At 44.2% G+C, this 21762-nt stretch overlaps 1 protein-coding gene across 1 annotated transcript in view; it reads right to left on the bottom strand.

The window, feature by feature from the left end:
- The window catches only part of LOC138282493 (chloride channel protein C-like), an 858631-nt gene that overhangs the window by 546239 nt on the left and 290630 nt on the right, over positions 1-21762 (bottom strand). Inside the window, exons 9-10 of the mRNA XM_069220139.1 lie at positions 3792-3913; positions 2930-3101 (exon numbers count right to left, since the gene is read on the bottom strand). Of these exons, the coding sequence (XP_069076240.1) occupies positions 2930-3101; positions 3792-3913 (294 nt within the window). The remainder of the gene's footprint in view (positions 1-2929; positions 3102-3791; positions 3914-21762) is intronic.

The following is a 21762-nucleotide window of genomic DNA, read 5'->3' as shown; positions in this document are numbered from 1 at the left end:
GTGCACTGTACTAAGGACTTACCAGTAAATCAAATATGCCAAACATGGAAAGCCAATTACATACACATTTTATATAGAAGCAGTTGCACTTTAGCACTGGATAGCAGTGGTAAAGTGCCCAGAGTAACAAAAACAGCAAAAACAGAGTCCAGCACACATCAACAACCTGGGAAACAGAGCCAAAAAGTTAGGGGAGACCACTCCAAGGATGCCATTTCTAACACATATGGATACTCACCAAGGTGCTCATTCCAAGTCTGGTGGTCTTGAGACCGCCAGACCGTGGGTGGCCATCGGACCGCCGCTTTAGTGGCGGTCCAATCTGCCACATTCTGACCGTGGCCAAAATGCCACGGGAATATCGCCGACACAGCCACGCTGGAGACAGACTCCAGCCTGGCGGTCCCATCAGTTGTAATCCACCAGGGCAGTGCTGCAACACTGTTTTCGCCCGCTGGCCCTGCAATGAAGTCAGAATACAACCGGCGGTGTCCTGACGGTACCAGCAGTCAGGTGGCAGATTGAGTTTGGCGGGCGCCTCTGCCACCCGCCAAACACGGAATGGGGGCCTAAGTGTGAATGAAGGAATACAATTAGTGGGAGATATATTTGGAGCTATTATACCAGCAGTAGGGGTAATACCAAATGACAAAAACGTTAGAAAGCTTTCAACAGGAGAGGATAAAATAGCATCTAGTACTTCTGGAGCTCTATTAGTAGAAAACACTGACTTAGTAGCAATCGGATCAATGGTTTTACAAAACAGATATGCTTTAGACATTTGATTGCAGAAAAGGGTGGAGTCTGCAAGACGCTTAAGATAGAGAATTGTGGTAATTCCATCCTGGAAAGGAGTAAGAATATTTCTGATTTAAAGCTTGATTTACAACATTCAAAATATATAATATAGCCCAAAGTTTCACTAAAGGAATTTCTGCAATAGGCAACTAGAATAAAGCAACTGGATTTGGAATCCTTAAAGCAATGTATTTACCTGTGTTAATACTAGTTGTTTGTTTCTTGTCCACACCTGCAGTCTATAATGCTATTAAGGCATTATAGCAAACGAAAACAGAGAGATGAATAAAAGAATGATGAAAGATTTCGAGTTAAATGAGCGTATTAACAATGAATATAATAGACTTTAAGAAAGGGAGAACTTCAAAAGAACGAGAAAGGACTCAACTGAAGATGAGAGTGAACTTTGAATTCACCTTTGAATGAAAATTTTATGATGGTTAGAAACCATCAAACTGGGAGGTTGCAGAAGCATTTTCACTAATTTAGGACTTAACAAAATTAACCTGTATGAAATGCCATGTAGGTCTAAAACAGATGTTGCATTTAAACAAGCTTCACACTTGAAGCTTTCACAGACATGTATTTATCTTAAACCTCTGACGAATACGTTCTTTTGGCTTCCTTTTCCTCTTTGTTTACGTTTTGACCTGTGTCAGAATCATAAAGAATAGCACCTAATGATGCAAATGTATTTTGAAACAATTGAAGGAATAGAAGATGTGTAATGCTTAGCTTTCCCATCCATTCAGCTTTCATAAGAAAACAAAAATGTAATGAAATGTTAGGATAATCTTGTTACAATGTTTCTTTGTGAATAGGTTTGTCAATATAAGCATATGGGAAAGGAAGTGACATCACTAAGTAATGTACTGTACTTACCTCGACTTGTTTTGTCTTATAGAGAAGAAGCATTGAATTGATAGTTGTGTTATGAATTGTAGTATAATTTATCATGTTTAGGATGCTCTTAGTTAAGTTTGCTAAATCGACGAAAGCTGTTCTCTTCCCATGAAGACATTGTTTTCCTATTTGACCAGATGCTGAATTATCTCCAAAAAGTTGTCATAAAATGCTGCCTTCTGCTGATATGTTCTCATATAAAAAGAGCATGTTCCCAGGCTGGAGAGGTCTAAGACTAGAGGGAGGACTTGAGAGAGCTGAGACTGGGGCAATGACATCTACTCACTCTGAGCAGCACATTTGCTTGCCTATCATAGACCCATTCTGACCCAGACTCTGCTGATGCTGTTTTGAAACTCTACTGAGTTTTCTTGAATTTCTCTTTACGGGACGTTTGGTAAGCAATAAAATATATGTTGAAGACTTTAGGCTTTCACATCTAGACTGTAGAACTCTTCAAGGGTTCTGCTGATGCTTTTCTCCACTCTTCTTAGCTTAGAATAGGGATACCTGTGGAACACGCTTCATGCTTTCTTCTGTATCGTATTGATATTTTCATTAATTGATTGATGATTTACAATAAAGAAACTATTACAAAAGAATTTAATAAAGCCTTGAAAAACTATACAAAAAATCTAATTATTGATCCTACCAAAAGTGAATTATATTTTAAAAGTTGATAACTTGTTGATTGAATTGCAGCTCCTGATTAATGTCTCATCATCACAAAGGTCCAACCTCTTGGGCCCAATGGCGTGCAGAAATTTCATGTTTCCAGTTGCCATTAAATGTTAGAGTCTCCCAAAAATCCCCAAATCTGTTAGCACTTCCAAACAAAAACGAAAAACATGAAGACATTAAGAGGTTGCAGATTGCACAAAATTAAAATTGCAGCATTGTCCAACATCACATTGGCCGGGAAAGTTTTAGGAGGCAGGTAAAATTATTTATTTGCAAAGTAGCAGTTTTACTCGTGGATAGCTGCACCAAATTTGCAATAAAAGAAAAGCTAATTAAATTATTCTTATTTTCAACATTGTTTTCGTGATAAACAGTAGACAAAGATCTAGAGGCACAATGTGGTCAAACAGCTACTCAACATGTAGTTTTCTGTGGCACCACAGCCATATTTTGTAACAGTGGCAAGAAATGACACGCTTTCAGTGGCAGCCATAGCAGAAGATGAACAATTTCATAGATAAGCATACAAACATGTGTCAATACTTACAACATGGGGATGACCAGACCACTGGCAACAGCTGTACCTGCTGTCCAGCAGGAGATAAAGAAGTAAAACGTCAGTGCGGTGAAGAGCGAGGCATAGCCAAACTCCTCATGGGTACCACGTTTGAACAGGAGCATGATTCCTCTCTTGCCATTTTCAACCAAAAGAGCAGCAGCTGTAAAGGAAAGAGAAAGTGGACAAAGCTTTAGTTCTACGTAGTATGTTCATATTATATTACATTTTGGGTATGTGGAATTATTGTATTCTCTAATTATATCGTGTACTATTTGGGGTATTTTATTTTATAAAGTATGTGCAAAATTATAATTTTTTATATTTTTACAAAATAGAATACATTTCTTTAGGTAGAAGAAGTGACTTTTACGTGACTCAGCAGGGTAGAATGTAAACATTTTCCTGTAACAAAAGCTGCTTTTAGGAAAACAAATTGCATGCACTCAGAGGAGGGGTGGGTAAAAGTTACATTTTGTTTGCTAAGTTTTACAAAATTGATAACCTTTGCACTCTGTGAAGATTGTGGAATGTGTTAACTATACAAAACTTCGTCTGTCGGTGAAAATTCCCCTCCATAATCGTTCTTGCTAAATAATTTCAGACCAAAATTATTTTGAGAGACAATTCTTCTATTAACATTAGGTTTTGACGATTTTTCCCCCATTTACCTAATTTCCTACAGTATGTCAGAAATGTTAAAATTTCTCAAAGTTTGTGCAAATAAAACTTTTACCTTTGCAAAACACTTTCTCAAAAGATGGATTTTTGGCTTTTTTGCGGTTCCACATTAAAATAATTCACATCATTCATAATGTCCTCCTGGGTTGTATTAAGCCTTATCACTTGTTACCTTGGTTAAATGTCTGATTTGATTGGATGGCTCCATCTGTTCCAACCCACGAGCTGCCCGAAGGGCAATTGTATTCTGAAATCTCCCTCTGGAATTGTTGCGTGGTAGAGCTGTTAAATGACCTAGTTATAGAAAATATCAAAAGCCATTATTGGAGGTTTCATCACAATTGTGCGTTTTTATTCGTGCAAACGTTACAGCCATACTTATTATTTGAAAAAATGAGAAAAAAGTAAACAAAAACAACTAAAAGTGATGACCTTGAATTAGCTTCAGCCACCGTATTTACCCGGAATTGCACCCCAGTCCTTAGTTTTTTGCCCAAGAACAGCTGGAGTCCAATGCCACACCGAACATGGAACCCACAATGGCACGGACCCATCGCATTTACCACGCCTTCTGAGAAAACCAAGAGCAAACACTGGAAAAGCCAAAAGGTTTCACCTTTGAAATCTATCGGCTTTGTCATTGGTTAGCCAAGCAGCACAGCATTCCTGATGCTATGCAGCTTGACTAAAGTGTTTTTGTTTTTTTTAAGTAGCCTTTCACACTGCCTTCCACGTCATTTTGTAGGAACGCCACACCATTCATGGTTGTGACTACCAAATGATGTAGGCCCTTTTTTTTCTTTTTCATGGGTGGGTGGGGGCAGAAGTGACTTAGGGGCTCGTGGGGGGATAAGAAGCCGATGGGAGAAGAGAGGTAGGGGCACCCAAACAACCTGGGACAACGAAGCAACACAGGGGAGAGCCGGGGGGACATGGAAACAACAGGGACACGTACATAACACAGGGTAGGATGGGACCATGCTGAAGCACGAAAAGGGAAGTTAGAAAGGGGGGGTCAGAAACAACACTGGGTTCAAGGATAGCAACAATGAGGACGGGGAGAGAAGTACTTGAGTGAGACAGCTCAAAAACACATGCACTCTCATGAGTCCTTAACACAAAAATAGTTTTGAAAAACAAGGAGTGGAAGCAGAGATGCCAACCAACCAACGAGGTGGTAAAGAGGCAAATCCACATGTCAGGGATAAATACAAGACTGACAAGCTGAGGCACAACCAGGAAGTAGACAAATGAGAGTAACAGGAAATCCAACCAAGGGTAAGCAAATGGGTGGACTCCAAGCCCCGCTATGTTCTTTGTAAACCACAATATGTCTCTCAACAGACCGGTCATGTGCTGTTTATAGGCTCAACCTAACACGTGTTCATTCATCACACATAAATGTAGGCGACTCAGGAGTTTTGTGAAGCTTTAAAAACGTATTGTGCACCCCAGGTTGCTGATGATAAATAGGCACTGGTGTACACCGCATGACTGTTCGTGTTACTAAAAAGAATATATTTCACAGCTCGCACTCTTGTTGTAACTTTAGAAAGGCTGCCAGAGTTTGAATAAACAGGTTTGGTAGAAATGCTGTTCGTGCCAAATGTAGCATGGGACTCAGGGGTGGCACTTGCCCTGCTAGACCCCCCCAGGCGAAACGAAATTGGGTGCCAGGTTTGAAACTAAATTCTGGGCCCTCCTACATTTTTGAGATAAAATATTCCACTACCTTCAATTAAATTAGTAAATACATTTGTAATGAGAGCAAACAAAACTGCAAGTCATAGATGCAAACAGAAAACAAAAATACCGAAAACAAATATGTAGTAAAGTTAGAGGTGTGGCTCATCCTACGCCCAGGCCCCTTCCCCTAGTGACTCTGATTTTGCCTGTTACATGTGGAAACATACATTCCCTCTCCCTTGTGGTTTGCTGAGCACTCATGCCTGTATGTGTGCAAAGCTCAGACCATGACTGATACACTCAACGCTATGACTAACCTCTGAGCACACATCTCCCCACACTCTTCCCCACTTTCCCTGGCCATCAATGTATTTCTTGTCAGCAGTAGTTGTTCGGGAGTATGTGTGGTTACTGAATTTCCCTGAAGTGTGCTGTGCATCTGAATGCACGTGTCTGTGCACGTAACTCCATTGGTTGTATGCCTCCAGCAGACGGTTTTCATGTGAAGTTCAACTTGAGGTGATGCACTGGGTGGTGGCTGACATTACAAAGCATAATGCTCCTTACCCACCATGGTGGCGGTGTGTAAATTGATCAATATACATCCAAATTAAATGATGTTTGAAATAATGCATTTTAGTCATTCAGGCCAGACTATGAAATCTTTGTATTTTAAAGCTCTCAAGTTCACTTCTGGGTTCAAAATATTAATTTTAAGATGGGCAGCAGTCAAATTGCGCTTCATGTCAAGGTGGCTGTGTCTGGTGTTCTAATTTATATCAAATAACTACATGGGTGTCTGGCACACTTAAGAATGGTTGCATGCATGCACAAACTACGTCATATGGGACACTGTGAGCCGGTCGTGACTTTTAAACCAACAGCACTTTACTCTCAGGGAATTGAAGTATTTACCGTAGGTATGCATGTGAAACCAAGGAATATAAACTGTTGTTGGATACAAATAGAGAACTACTTGAAGGATGATGCCTGTTGGCAACCTTGCACACCAACCCTTTCACTGTTACTCTTTATGGATACATATATTGTCAGGGAGAATTGAAGTGTTGACTGCTTCCGGGTCAGCACCTATTTGTGAGGTCAACTTACTCTCCTGCTTTACATATTGCACCTCTGTCATGTGAGGGATGTCTGTCCAGTGCGTGTCTCGGCTGCATCTGCTGTGTGAGGAAGGTTTGCACTGTTGCATGCTCCCAGTCCTGCACGTTTAGAGAACAGCACCCCAAAGCTGTTGCACATGGGTTTCCCATTTTGTGTAAAGAAGGACTGCACAGCTCTCAACTATCCTGTAGGTGTTTTGTGAGAGTTTTCCTCTGCTACTTCCCGTAACTATCTCAGTTAGGCTTGCGCAACGCCTTACTCTAGTGTACTAGTGTGGTGTGAAGGATGACTACACGCCAAATTCCGATGGTATAGCTGCTTAGTGTGAGGGTGTTTTTCAAAGTTGCTGCCTATACTGTTCCTTTATTGTCTGGGTTTTGTGTGTGTAATAAATAAGCTTGCAGAGCTACTCTCTGTGCTGTACCGCTACTGTTTTATGTAAGAAACTCAAGCATAGAGGCATGAGTAACCTGGATTAGAAATTGACCCGGTGAGCCTGAGGGACTATGTCACAAGGGGAGCAGAGAACAGGTTGATACAGAAGAGTAAATAGTGAAAATGAGTGAGAGAAAGCAGCAACTGTATAGCAAAGGATGAGGGAAGACTCTAGAAGCAAGAACACATGGAGTGAAAGAATGAATTGGAGAGGAAAAGAAAGAAGCCAACTTTTGTTATACGGGCAATTTTAATTACCACCCCATTTCTCTCCTCCCCCATCCAGCACATGCTTTGGAGTGGGAGCTTGTTTACAAATAAGGATCATGTAGGAATTCATGGCCTTCTTCATCACAAGCAGGCACACAGACATCCAGTTACTGGATTGGAGGCTGGAGCTGCACATGGAGAGGTTGCACCAATCTCTGGAGACTGAGGCTGAGTAACGAAGGCTGGACTTGCATATTGGAAGCTGGCGCTGGTAACTAGAGAATCTGATTGACTTGGGGAGGTTACACTAGACATTCAGTGCAGGAACTGCATCAGTGGAAGTGCATCGGACACTAAAGCATGTGGTGCTTTGTAAGATGGTAAATAATCACTACTTATCCCTCATGCATTTCAGACAAACAGACAGGTGTGTTTGGGTGATCCACCCTATCTTCCTTTCCCAAAAAAGACACCAAGGTTTCTTAATCTTGGCAGCAAACGTCTACTATGAGACGTTAGAATCTCTGTTTGAGTTCTCTACTTTTCCCCAAAACTGATCCCCTTTCCCTGAGAATTGTCTGCCCATGGGAAATACAAGGTCCTTACCAGTGGCACAGAGACGGATTAGACTCGAAAATGATGAGTAAAGCCTGGGGCCCAAAGCAACTCTAGTGCCAGGTGATGTGATTGTATTGTGTCTGGCTGCTGTAGGATGTTCCTTGGGGACGGTCTGCGATTCTTTTCATTAATATTTTTAACAGATTTTTGCGTTTTACAAATAACAAATAACACATTCTGTCACATCTCAATGAACAATTAGTTTTTTAAGATTTATTACAATCATGTGAGCCGCATCTCTTCATGTTTACATATCCATCTCTATTGCATCTGTTTTGTAAACAATCTATGTAAAATAAAAGCTTCATGTGGTGCACACCTTTGGCCAGTTTGCTTTTCCCATTAGTGGGTGTCATAAATAGGGGTAACTGCTCACCTCGGTTGTCAGTACCTTTCGCCTCCTCAATAAATAAGTGTTGCAAGGTCCCAGTCTCCACATATCCCACTGTCAGTACGTTAGCATCAAGGTTGGTCGTCATCTGTCTCTCACTATGTAAATGTAGCAATTATTTTAACCCATATCAGGTGAAGTCAGGTTTCCTCATAACCCTTTTGACCCCCACATGCAGTAACACGCTCTCACTTTCAGCCCATTTCAGCACCTCTGACTTCCACCTGATCAAGGTCAGCCCTCCCATCGCTTTCAACTTGATTGCTATTTGGAGTTTTGCTAATACCAGTGGTAGGTCTGCAAATTTGTTAGTAGCTTTCTTGTTATTGGGAAAAAAGCCCCAAAACGTGTCTCTGGTTTTCTGAATACCTATCTTTCTGTGCCTCGGTTAATATGTCACACAATCTCTTTAAATTATGGCTTTTGTCGGAAGCTGGCTTTCTATATAGTGCAGTAAAATGAAGTACAATGTGCGGACAGTCCAGTGGATCCCCAATTGGTATTGCAGAGGCAAAAGTAGATAGGACTAATGCTCTACTTGTGGTACTGTGTGTGAGCAGTTACCCTTATCAGAGGGTAGTGCTAAGCATTTGATGTACTCACAGAGGCAATAAATGAGACACACACTCAAAGAATAAAACAAAGACCAACTTAGAAAAAAATAGTTCTTTTTATATATGTTTCAACCCAAGAATTTTGCAATCAAGTAAGTAGATTTTCAAGCATAAATACTTTGCAGTTTCAAAAATCAACACTGCGATTTTTCAGTTCAGCAATGTTAACCTATGGGAGGACAACATGAATGCAGTTTTGCAGGTAAGTACACTACTTAACAAATCCAGTCTTCTGGGTTTTAGGTCAACACCAGGCAAGGTTCAAATCATTACCAAGAGTGCACCCACAGTGTCACAGGGGCGGCTGAGTGCAGAGGTCAAAGTCAGAGCCGGGTGCCAAATGTTAACTAATGGAGACGGGGGAATGAAGATGTGCTGTTCATGATTGTGTAAAGCTGTGTCAGGGGTAGGCGTGGGTGAAGAATTCCGCTCCACTGGTGAAGTTCGCTGAGCTTTCCCCACTCTGCACTCTGCGCAGGGTGTGGAGTTCTGAAAAACTCCACAAAGTGATGCGTAGTGGAGTTTTTTTCTCTCGCTTGCACTCGCCAACGTTACGTTTTGTGAGCGCAAGCAAGAGAAATTGCTAAGTTGGTGAGCGAAAGTGCGATTTCTGAACCCGAGCAGTCACTGTAGGCCGTGACCGCTCGCGTTGAGAAAATACCCATCGGGTTGAGATAGTTGCTGCTCGAGTAGGAAATCTACTCCAGCGGCAAAAATAAGTTAACACCCTCTGGTGCTCTGCGTGGTGCCATTTGCACTGATTTTACAGCACAGGAGAAACTCCTGTGCTGAAAATCAGTGCGAACAGTGCGCCTTACCCAAATTCCGCTGCTCGCTGAGCTCCACGTAGCGCGGTGACGTTTTTACGGCACTTCGCGGAGTTCCATGTAGCAGAACTTCGCAAACTCTGCTCAGGCCTAGTCAGGGGTCGATCTCCAGGGGTTGAGGTAAGTATAACAGGGGGCCACAAGGCAGCACCAAACTTACACCCTCAGCTGCAAAGGGGTAGCCAGGATGCAGAGCGCCAACACAGCGTCGGTACCCAATGTTAACCAATGAAGACTGGGGTAACCAAAGATGCACTGCTCACAGGTGAGTAAAGCGGTGTCAGGGGTTGATCTCCTGGGTTTGAGGTAACTACAAGGGGGCCACAAGGCAGTACCAAACTTACCCTCCAGTGGCACAGGGGCAGCTGGGTGCAGACTGCCAGCACAGCGTTGGATGCCCAGTGTTAACCAATGAGGGAGATCTCTTTTGGAAAAAGGCTGCAGGCTAGGGCTAGGAGGCTGAATGAAGAAAACCCACAGCTGCTCAGGTAAGTTCTGACGCTAGGGGATGTAGGAACACTGCTGATCCAGCTCCCCAAGGCCCAGAGGTGGGTCTGGATGCAGTTTTGCGGTTCCTCAAGGCAAAGTTCTTTTCTTTTAAAGTTTGTTTCTTCTTGAACATGTCCGCTGTTCTCTGGAGATCTTGATCTTTGTCGACAGCAGGCAGTCTTCCCAAAGCTTTGGAGGTCACTGTGCTGCAGGACAGGTCGTCATTTGGTGCAGGATCACTGATGGGTGCAGACAGGCCGGTAGGGCCGGGGCCAAGTCAGTTGGTGTCTGTAGTCTTCTCTGCTGGTGTGACTCTGTAGTGTCCAGCTTTTCTTAGGTTGTCAGGAATCTGAGTTCTAGGGTTCAGGGGTGTCACCTAAAGATTGAATTTAGGAGCGTTACAGGGAGTGCCAGATGCCAATGGGCTACTCACATTTAGGGTGACTATATCCTTTTTATGACCAATTATTTTGAGAAGTGGGTATAACCCTAACCCTAACCCCAGTGGCCTAATTCCTTTCAAACAAGATGGAGGAATTTAAAAAAGTAGTGTCCACTTCAGCTCGTCCACCTTAGGGGTGGGACTGGCATGAAGTGGGCACTCCTCCTAATTTAACTAATTTTCCCACCTGTGCTTCCGCCAAAAGTGGGGTCAGGACAGAGGGGTTGGTCATCTCCACCATCTGGAGAGACTTGGATTACATTACAAAGGTGGCAAGTCCTTTGAAGCTCCCCGCCCTGGAAAATCCATCCTGCCTGGGAGAGGAGGTCACACCTCTGCCCAGAGTAGGCTTTTGTTCTGAGCCTTCCACAGCATTGGCTCTCACATCAGGGGGCCAGAACTCTGTCTAAGGTGGCTGCACTGGTTTTGACCAGTCAGTGTCCAGGCTAGGAGTTGGTAGGTTTTCAGGGGGCACCTATAAGGTGCCCTCTGAGTGCATATATTAATAAATCACTAGATTCAGTGGGGGTTTATTAATACAAGATGTTTGATACCAAACATCCCTATCTCCAGTGAAGCCATCATGTAGCTGTGGAACTCCTAAAAACCAGTGCTTGGCAAATGTACTAAAAATGGCTTCCCTGTTCACTTACTATGTCTGAGAATCGACAAAGACATAAGCAGGGGCATATCTGCTCATGTGGGAATGCCCTCACATGTAATATAATACTCCCTGCATTTTGGGCTGGAAGGCCTGCTAGAGGGGTGACTTACATATATTGCGAGCAGTGTAAAGGGGAAAGGGCACACAGGCTGTGTGCCATGTCATGTTTTCATTTTAGTTCTGCACCAAGACAAGCAGCACTGTGTACACTTGGTGAAAAGGTCCCTGAGGGTTGCACAATTCGTGCTGCAGCCCTCAGGCAACTTCCTTTAGCACCCCATGTCCTAGGTACCAGGGGTACCATTTACTGGAGACATACTGACAGGCCAGGGCCACTCACTTGAAATCCAAGTTTCTGTGGGACAGAATAATGAAGCCCACACCCCAGTGGACTAATCCTTCACAACTGGAGGACACAGAAAGTGAGTAAGTAGTCCCACTGGGAGAGGGAATAGGTTAGGGAGCGGGACAAATCCTGGACTACTGTGTACATAGCTGCCACTATGGTGAGGTGCTTTCTGCCTTGTGATTAGGGAATCCTGGACAAAGAAGAACAAAGAAAATTTAAGCACTGATCCACTCTACTAACCTTCAAACACGTGCTTGAGATTTTCAAATAGTAACGTTAACACACACTATGATATTGTATTGTCTCATTTCGTAGTAAAGAAAACATGACGCTGTTTCTCATCACAAGTTAAATTGTTTTGTGTTCCACACTTGTTTCAATTATTAATGATCTCCACACTTAAGTCTTAAAAGAAGTGCCTAAAGTATTTTTAAAACCTTGCTCACATACACTGAAGGCCTGCCTGACTGTAAATGAGGCGGGAAGACCTTCAGGTTGATAGAAAAGATACTCAGTCATCATTGTGACGGAGTACTCTTTCTGCCAACAAATAAATCAAGAATTATATGATAAAAATATGCATCTGTTTAATGCCTCTGAGGTAGTGTGCTGATACTTGCAGGTAGAATGTGTTATTTTCTCAGGTATAATATAGGTTCTAAAAAAGCAAACACATTTTATCAGCTTGAAGCTTGAAAAGCTTGGGGCAATACGCAGAGCTTGAGCCCAAGTTTATCAATACCTGTTGCCCACCTCTCTTGTAGCATACCTCATATGCATTTAGATTGTTTGAGAAGTGTTCAATACAGTGCTGGCACTGTCTTAGTCCCCTTCGCACCATGCAAATCATTTGTCGTACACTATGTAAAGATAGTTTATTGTCTCCAGTCTCCCTCATGTCATATCGTAGTCTTAAGGTGCAACAGGAACTGTCCTGAAGGTACTTCATGGTTTTGCATCAGGTCCTGTTAGGTTCTAACAGCTTCTGCCAAACACATCCCCCAGCAGTGTAAGCCTCCTCATTTCCAAAGCCTGCATTCCTCCATGCTTTCCACAGTTATGGAGGTGTTGAACCTCGCCAGCTGTATTTCAGATGCATAGGATGTCAGTGTAAGTGTCTTTTATAGGCAGCATCCCCAGCAATATTTAAGGGACCCCCACAATCAAGGTAGAGCTCTAGTACTGCCTCTGGGCTTAAGAAGTACACTTATCAGCTATCCCATCATAGTGGTTTTAAAGCCTCCCTCGCCTTAGTCCCAGTAAGGTCAAGCATCCAATTTGCTCTTCATTGATGCAGAGCAGTTAAATAGTGTAGCTCAGAATCTAGGACGGCCAGGTCTCCTCTGTCGTGGGTAGACAACCTTTGGGCGGTGCCATACTGCGTCATCTCAAATTTCACACCAGGGGCTGTATTATACATTGTGCCCCAGGCCGCAACAGGCGTGTGCACCTTCTCTTCCAGGGGAATCTTAATCAAAATAATAAGCACTGAATTGTCCAGCTCACATGCAGGGACCCCAGAGCACATATTAAATATCATATAAATATATATATAACGCCATTAATGTACATAGTACCTTTAATCACACACAAACACATATATACAGGGAGTGCAGAATTATTAGGCAAGTTGTATTTTTGAGGATTAATTTAATTATTGAACAACAACCATGTTCTCAATGAACCCAAAAAACTCATTAATATCAAAGCTGAATATTTTTGGAAGTAGTTTTTAGTTTGTTTTTAGTTTTAGCTATGTTAGGGGGATATCTGTGTGTGCAGGTGACTATTACTGTGCATAATTATTAGGCAACTTAACAAAAAACAAATATATACCCATTTTAATTATTTATTATTACCAGTGAAACCAATATAACATCTCAAAATTCACAAATATACATTTCTGACATTCAAAAACAAAACAAAAACAAATCAGTGACCAATATAGCCACCTTTCTTTGCAAGGACACTCAAAAGCCTGCCATCCATGGATTCTGTCAGTGTTTTGATCTGTTCACCATCAACATTGCGTGCAGCAGCAACCACAGCCTCCCAGACACTGTTCAGAGAGGTGTACTGTTTTCCCTCCTTGTAAATCTCACATTTGATGATGGACCACAGGTTCTCAATGGGGTTCAGATCAGGTGAACAAGGAGGCCATGTCATTAGATTTCCTTCTTTTATACCCTTTCTTGCCAGCCACGCTGTGGAGTACTTGGACGCGTGTGATGGAGCATTGTCCTGCATGAAAATCATGTTTTTCTTGAAGGATGCAGACTTCTTCCTGTACCACTGCTTGAAGAAGGTGTCTTCCAGGAACTGGCAGTAGGACTGGGAGTTGAGCTTGACTCCATCCTCAACCCAAAAAGGCCCCACAAGCTCATCTTTGATGATACCAGCCCAAACCAGTACTCCACCTCCACCTTGCTGGCGTCTGAGTCGGACTGGAGCTCTCTGCCCTTTACCAATCCAGCCACGGGCCCATCCATCTGGCCCATCAAGACTCACTCTCATTTCATCAGTCCATAAAACCTTAGAAAAATCAGTCTTGAGATATTTCTTGGCCCAGTCTTGACGTTTCAGCTTGTGTGTCTTGTTCAGTGGTGGTCGTCTTTCAGCCTTTCTTACCTTGGCCATGTCTCTGAGTATTGCACACCTTGTGCTTTTGGGCACTCCAGTGATGTTGCAGCTCTGAAATATGGCCAAACTGGTGGCAAGTGGCATCGTGGCAGCTGCACGCTTGACTTTTCTCAGTTCATGGGCAGTTATTTTGCGCCTTGGTTTTTCCACACGCTTCTTGCGACCCTGTTGACTATTTTGAATGAAACGCTTGATTGTTCGATGATCACGCTTCAGAAGCTTTGCAATTTTAAGAGTGCTGCATCCCTCTGCAAGATATCTCACTATTTTTGACTTTTCTGAGCCTGTCAAGTCCTTCTTTTGACCCATTTTGCCAAAGGAAAGGAAGTTGCCTAATAATTATGCACACCTGATATAGGGTGTTGATGTCATTAGACCACACCCCTTCTCATTACAGAGATGCACATCACCTAATATGCTTAATTGGTAGTAGGCTTTCGAGCCTATACAGCTTGGAGTAAGACAACATGCATAAAGAGGATGATGTGGTCAAAATACTAATTTGCCTAATAATTCTGCACTCCCTGTATTGTTAGAAATGGGGTCTCTAATTGGCAGTGGTTTGCACCCTGTCCAGGCATGTACCCTAACTCTAGTCAGGATAACGAAGCCACACAACTAAAATAAACTCTGCTCACCCCCTTGGTAGCTTGGCACAAGCAGTCAGGTTTATATCAGAGGCAATTTGTAAAGTATTTGTACACACACACACACACACACACAGTAACACAGTGAAAACACAACTATAAGTACTCTTGACCAGTTTAGAAAAATAGCCAATATTTATCTGAGTAAAACAAGACCAAAACAGCAAAAATCCAAAATGCATAAGCAAAGATATGAATTTTCCTCGCTGGGGATTGAAGGCGGGACATAGAGTCGCACAGACCCCAGCTACAGTACATTGGAAAACAATGAGGACACAACGACGTTGCACGGAGTCGGGAAGGTGAGGCATCGCTGGAGCTGGTGCGGCATCGGATCCTTACTGCTACCGGGTAGGGGAGGCATCGGTTGCTTACGGTTGCAGGGGCGGTGAAGCAGCATTGGTTGCAAGGCATGGGTTTCTTACAAGAAGGCTAGGTCGATTAATCCAGCAGGCCAAGACGCAAGGTGTGACTTCATGGTGTCGCAATCACACCACGTGGAAACAGGTGCTGTGGTGGAGTTGGGTGCCACGTACGTCAGTGACTTTGTACTCTGGGGTCACGCTGTGGCAGGACTTCAGAGGTGCTGGAGCGGCATCAAGCTTGCGGCGTTGGTCATGGTCATTGCACTCAGTGGGGACCACTGCTCTGGTAGGTAGAGGTGCGGAGTCGGACAGCAGCACCAGTTCCGAAGTCACTGTAGAGTCATGCTTGTTTCTTTCTTGCTACACCAGAGCTCACTCCAAGAGTGCAGGGACTGGATTTGGCACCACTTGTCAAGTCAGGACTATCAGCAAAAGAGCCTAGCTCAGTCCAAGCCCTTGGAGAACCTTTGGAAGCATGATGTAAAAAGCAAAGTCCAGCCAATTCATTCTCAGGACAGACGCAGCAAGCAGCAGGCCAGCACAGCAAAGCAACAGGCAGAATGGCAGTCCCTCCTACAGCATACAGCTCTTCTTCCTGGCAGAATGTCCTCAGTCCAGAAGGATTCTAACTATGTGGTGTCAGAGGTCCAGTACTTATACCCATGTCTGTCTTTGAAGCAGGCAAACTTCAAATAGAAGTGTTTGTAGTGCACAAGACCCTGGATGTCCCTGCCCTGGCCCCTGACACTCCAGGGGGTTGGAGACTGCTTTGTGTGAGGCCAAGCACAGCCCTATTCAGGTGCAAGTGTCAGCTCCTCCCACCACTCTAGCTCATGAAAACCCATCAGGAAATGTAGGGCACACCTCAGCTCCCTTTGTTCGACTGTCTAGAGTGAATTCAAAAACAGCCCAACTGTCATTTTGATCCAGACATGTATTCTACAGCAGGCAGAGGCACAGAATGGTTAAGCAAGAAAATGCCTACATTATAAAAGTGGCATTTTTAAACCTACAATTCAAAAACCAACTTCACCAAAAGATGTATTTTTAAATTGTGAGTTCAGAGACCCCAAACGTCAAATCTCTATCTGCTCCCAAAGGGAAATTGCACTGCAATAATAAAAACTGAATTTATCAATATTTCACAGTACATGTCCTACCAGGTTTGGGCCTGGGGCGTGGGTGCACTTGCCAGGTCGAAATGGCAGTTTAAAACTGTGGCAGGTCTGAGATATGTTTACAGGTCTACTCATGTGGGTGGCACAATCAGTGCTGCAGGCCCACTAGTAGCATTTGATTTACAGGTCCTGGGGCACACATGGTGCACTATACTAAGGACTTACTAGTAAGTGGGCCTCTGAAGTGAGTTGCAAAATGCATCTTGGTAAAAGTAGCTCTGCAAATTTTTAACCCACGCATTTGGCCTGTGAACAAGTACGGTGATGTCTGAAATGCGTTAGGCCTGGAGAAATGAAAATGCTAAAGAATTCTCTGTTTGCTGCTGGCTTTGCTGCATTCCACAATTCCACAATAAATAATAACCTGTTTGGGAGTGCGCTTTCATCTGAGGACAATTTCTTTTGTGTATATATATATATATATATATATATATATATATATATATATATATATATATATATATATATAAAGTGAGAGATAGTGTGCACAGAGTCCAAGGGTTCCCTTTAGAGGTTGATATTGGCAAAATTAGATAATACTAATGCTCTATTTTGTGGTAGTGTGGTCGAGCAGTAGGCTTATCAGAGGGTAGTGTTAAGCATTTGTTGTACACACACAGGCAATAAATGAGAACACACACCCAAAGACTTAACTCCAGGCCAATAGGTTTTTATATAGAAAAATATTATTTTCTTAATTTATTTTAGAACCACAAGATTCAGAATTTATGTAAGTACATAAATTGTAAGGTACTTGAAACAGGTAAGTATGGAACTTTGAATTAAAACAGTAATGTACACAGGTTTGGCAAAAATGGCAATATGCTCTTTTAAAAATGCACACTGCAAAAATGAACAGTTCCTGGGGGATGTAAGTATTGGTTAGTTTCTCAAGTAAGTAAAGCACTTACAAGTTCAGTCTCCTGGGCATAGGCAGCCCACCGTTGGGGGTTCAAGTCAACCCCAACACCCAGCACCAGCAACACAGGGCCAGTTGGGTGCGGAGGTCAAAGTAGGTGGCCAAATAGCATAGGTGCCTATGGAGAACAGGGGTGCTCCCAGTTTGCTAGCAGGGAGCAGACCAGGGGGGTTTTGTAGAGCACTGGGGGTCCCAAATAGGCACACAAAATACACGCTCCGCGGCACAGGAGCGGCCGGGTACAGTGTGTGAACAAGGCATTGGGTCTTGTATTGAAATCAATGTAGGGCCCCGGGGGTCACACTGGTGATGCAGGCAAGGCACAGGGGGGCTTCTCAGGCCAGCCACTGAGGGGGAGCCTCTGGATCCTCTCTGCAGGCGTCGCTGTGGGAGTGCAGGGAGGTCGACTCAGGGTGTCCACATCGTTGGAGTCGCCTGGGAGTCCTCTCTGCGGTGCTGGTTTCTCTGGACATGGGCCGGGGGCGTCGGGTGCAGAGAGCGAAGACTCATGCTTTTGGAGTGAGGCCGGAGTCTTCTTTAAAGTGGTTTCTTTGTTGTAGTTTTGGACAGAGCCTCTATCCTCGGGAGATTCTTGGATCTTTAGGTGCAGGTCAGTCCTCTGAGTCCTCAGAGGTCGCTGGTCCCGCTGGATGCATCGCTGTGCATGTTCTTTGAGTCTGGAGACAGGCCGGCAGGACTGGGGCCAAGTCAGTTGTTGTCTCCATCATCTCTGCGGGGCTTTCAGGTCAGCAGTCCTTCTTCTTTCTTCAAGTTGCAGGAATCTGATTTCCTGGATTCAGGGTCGCCCTTAAATACTAAATTTAGGGGTGTGGAGGGTGGCTATACCCTCTTTGTGCCTCCTCCCTGAGGGGAGGGGGGCACATCCCTAATCCTATTGGGGGAATCCTCCAAATCAAGATGGAGGACTTCTTAAGGCAGGGGTCCCCTCAGCTCAGGACACCTTAGGGGCTGTCCTGACTGGTGGGTGACTCCTCTTTGTTTTTTTCATTATCTCCTCCGGACTTGCCGCCAAAAGTGGGGGCTGTGTCTAGAGAGGCGGCATCTCTACTAGCTGGAGTGCCCTGGGGTGCTGTAACACCAGGCTTGAGCCTTTGAGGCTCACTGCCAGGTGTTACAGTACCTGCAGGGGAGGTGAGAAGCACCTTTACCCAGTGCAGGCTTTGTTCCTGGCCACACAGTGACAAAGCCACTCACCCCATGTGGCCAGAAACCCATCTGGATGTGGCAGGTTGGCAGGAAGTTTGTCAAACACTAGCATTGGGACTGGTATAAAGGGGGCATCTCCAAGATGCTCTCTGTGTGCATTTTTCAATAAATCCCACACTGGCATCAGTGTGGATTTATTGTGCTGAGAAGTTTGATACCGAACTTCCCAGAATTCAGTGTAGCCATTATGGAACTGTGGAGTTTGTGTTTGACAAACTCCCGGACCATATAATCTTTATGGCTACCCTGCACTTACAATGTCTAAGATTTGGCTTAGACACTGTAGGGGCATAGTGCTCATGCAACTATGCCCTCACCTGTGGTACCGTGCACCCTTCCTTAGGGCTGTAAGGCCTGCTAAAGGGGTGACTTACCTATGCCACAGGCAGTGGGTTGTGGGCATGGCACTCTGAGGGGAGTGTCATGTCGACTTAATCATTTTCTCCCCACCAGCACACACAAGCTTTGAGGCAGTGTGCATGTGCTGAGGGAGGGGTTCCCAGGATGGCATAATACATGCTGCAGCCCTTAGAGACCTTCCCTGGCCACAGGGTCCTTGGTACCAGGGGTACCACTTACAAGGGACTTAACTGTGTGCCAGGGCTGTGCCAATTGTGGAGACAAAGGTACAGTTTAGGGAAAACACACTGGTGCTGGGGCCTGGTTAGCAGGGTCCCAGCACACTTTCAATCATAACTAGCATCAACAAAAGGCAAAAGGTTATGGGGTAACCATGCCATGAGAGGCATTTTCCTACAAAAAACATACAAATTCAGCAACTTTAAATATAAATATATATATATATATATATATATATATATATATATATATATATATATATATATATATATATATATATATACAAATATATATATTTATCACTGAAAAAAACAAAGATTACAGTGACGTTATAGTTAGGTTCTTAATTTACTCGTACAAAACCATAAAAATTCAGCAGGTATAGTTAGAGTTATTTCAAGTAACTAAAACTCGCGCCCTAAGTTAACTATAACTCGCGCCCCCACCATGCACAGTTTTTTCCCATTATTTTGACTGCTAATGCTTCATTTATATTTTTTATAATGTTATAGAAGTTGTCATGAGTGCTGTAATATATGGGGTAATTATCAGTGCATGGCGAGGACGCAAGTTATAGGTACCTTTGGGTGCAAGTTATAGTTAGCCATGCACCCACTTACAGACCCAGTCAAACACTCACACACCCACTCACAGACCCACTCAGACCATCACACATCCACTCACAGACCCATTCAGACCCTCACACTCCCACTCTTACACCAAGACATTCTCACACCCACTTTCCATCCAGAGACACCCTCTCACACCTATTCTCACACCCAGAGATAGGGACCCTGCGGCCATCTCCCACAGTGCACATCCAAAGGCCAGGCATGATGCAGGGTTGAGTAGTTAAGGGGGTTTGCTGCAGGGCCTGGCTGTAGGCCAGGCCCTGTGGCCAACCCATGCCGGGCACAGCCTTTGGCCGTCGATGCCAACACACCACTGGCTATAAACATTGAAGCACTTGACGCCTCTTACCGAAATGCCGTCAAAGGATACACAACATTCATCGATCTTGAGACAACCTTCACCGACGAGACATACCCATAAGGACATGAGGAGTCCATTGACATCGAGGATACACCCTTTTCGAAAAAACCAGAAAGGTTAGGATCGGTCAATGTCAAAGACTCCATCTAAAGGACTGTTAAGGTCAGGAAGCAGCTCACATTCATCAGATCTGCAGATTTTGCCAACAGAGTCAGTGGAGCCAGGGTCTCCAGCACCAGTTAGACCCGCTGCTGACCCACCTGTTAATTCTTCAGCTCGCTGGCTGGAAAGTGGGCACAAGTACAGTGATCTACCTCAGAGTCCTGGCTCAGATTATTCACAAACCTACTCTTCATGTAAGGCAACTCCATGTACTCTGTCTCCAAAGTGTATTCCTCCTCTGGCAGTCTTTCCAGATACACCATCCACACTTCCAAGGCAACCTACAGTTCCCCACAGTCGCCATGCAGATCCAAAACCCCACAAAGACGTAGAGAGCATAAATCAAAGTCCAGGACTCTACACAGGCATCCATCGAAGTCAAGGTTGTCAAAAAACAGGTCTATCTCCAGATCGAGACACTCGCACAGATCGAGATTGTGCGATAGTAGACATAGAACACCCTCCTGGTCTACCACTTCACGTTCTTCTATGAGGGATTCCTCACCAACACTTTCAGACATGCCACCTTCAATGGTGTCTCTGGAGGACGACGTAATAACAATTAATGTTGTGTTAGCCAGAGGTGCAGCAAAGCGCCTACCACATTGTCCTCAGTTATATTTGAAACTCTGCATTACAGAGCAGCATCTAGAGCACTCCTGCCTCTGGTCCCTGGCTTTCTAGAACCAGTGATGCAACTTTTTCTGACTCAGGCTTCTCTACGAAATGCGCCATCACGGATCCTGAAAAAGTATAAGCCATCGGACCAGTACCCATTAATTCTAAGGACTCATCCACAACCATACTCAGTCATGGTAGCCGCAGTTGAAAGAATCACTCTGCCACAGGCTCATCAGTGCCTCCAGATAAAGACAGCAAGCAGATGGACCCTGTAGGTAAAAACATGTGTGGATAATCTGCCTCTTTCATGAAGGTGGCCAGCACCTCTGCCTTGCTAGGGAGGTACGATAGGTCACTCTGGGGCTCGTTTTCCAAGTTCACAAAAAACCTACCAAAGGAGGACAGGCAGAACTTGCAAGAAATCCTCCATGAGGGCAGATTAGTCTCCAACCAGAATACTAGTTGCGCCGCAGGTGCATCTGACCTGGCGCACATGGATACTCCAATAGCATCTGAAGGTCTTCCTGGCTTCGCCTCACAGGACTGAAACCTGAGGCACAACACATGATTCTCAACCTCCTGTTCACTGGCAACTCACAGTTTGGTTCACATGTGGATGACAAAATGGCCAAGATGAGGACCAAGCTGGAAAAGATCAAGGCTGTGGGTCTCGAGAAATGGAAAGAATTCTGAAAATGATACAATCCTTACGATAAGTGTCCTTATCAACGAAGGTTTAAACCCGTCACTGGTTTACGCACCAGCAGCATCAGGCATCATTGCATTATCATCACTGTAGACCAGCTGGAGGTTGAGGAGATCCTCGTCAACCAGCATCCTCTTCAAAAACACAAGCCAAACAATTAGCCCTCACTTCCCATTCTCTGTTACCCGCTCCGGTGGAGGAAAGTATCATCAGGCACCTGGACGTGTGGCGGTCCGTCTCAAGCAACAAGTGGGTCTTG

This window comes from Pleurodeles waltl, chromosome 2_2, assembly GCF_031143425.1.
Source record: "Pleurodeles waltl isolate 20211129_DDA chromosome 2_2, aPleWal1.hap1.20221129, whole genome shotgun sequence".
NCBI lineage: Eukaryota > Metazoa > Chordata > Amphibia > Caudata > Salamandridae > Pleurodeles > Pleurodeles waltl.
Note: the sequence above shows the minus strand (reverse complement) of the source record. Positions and strands in the feature narration are given on the sequence as shown.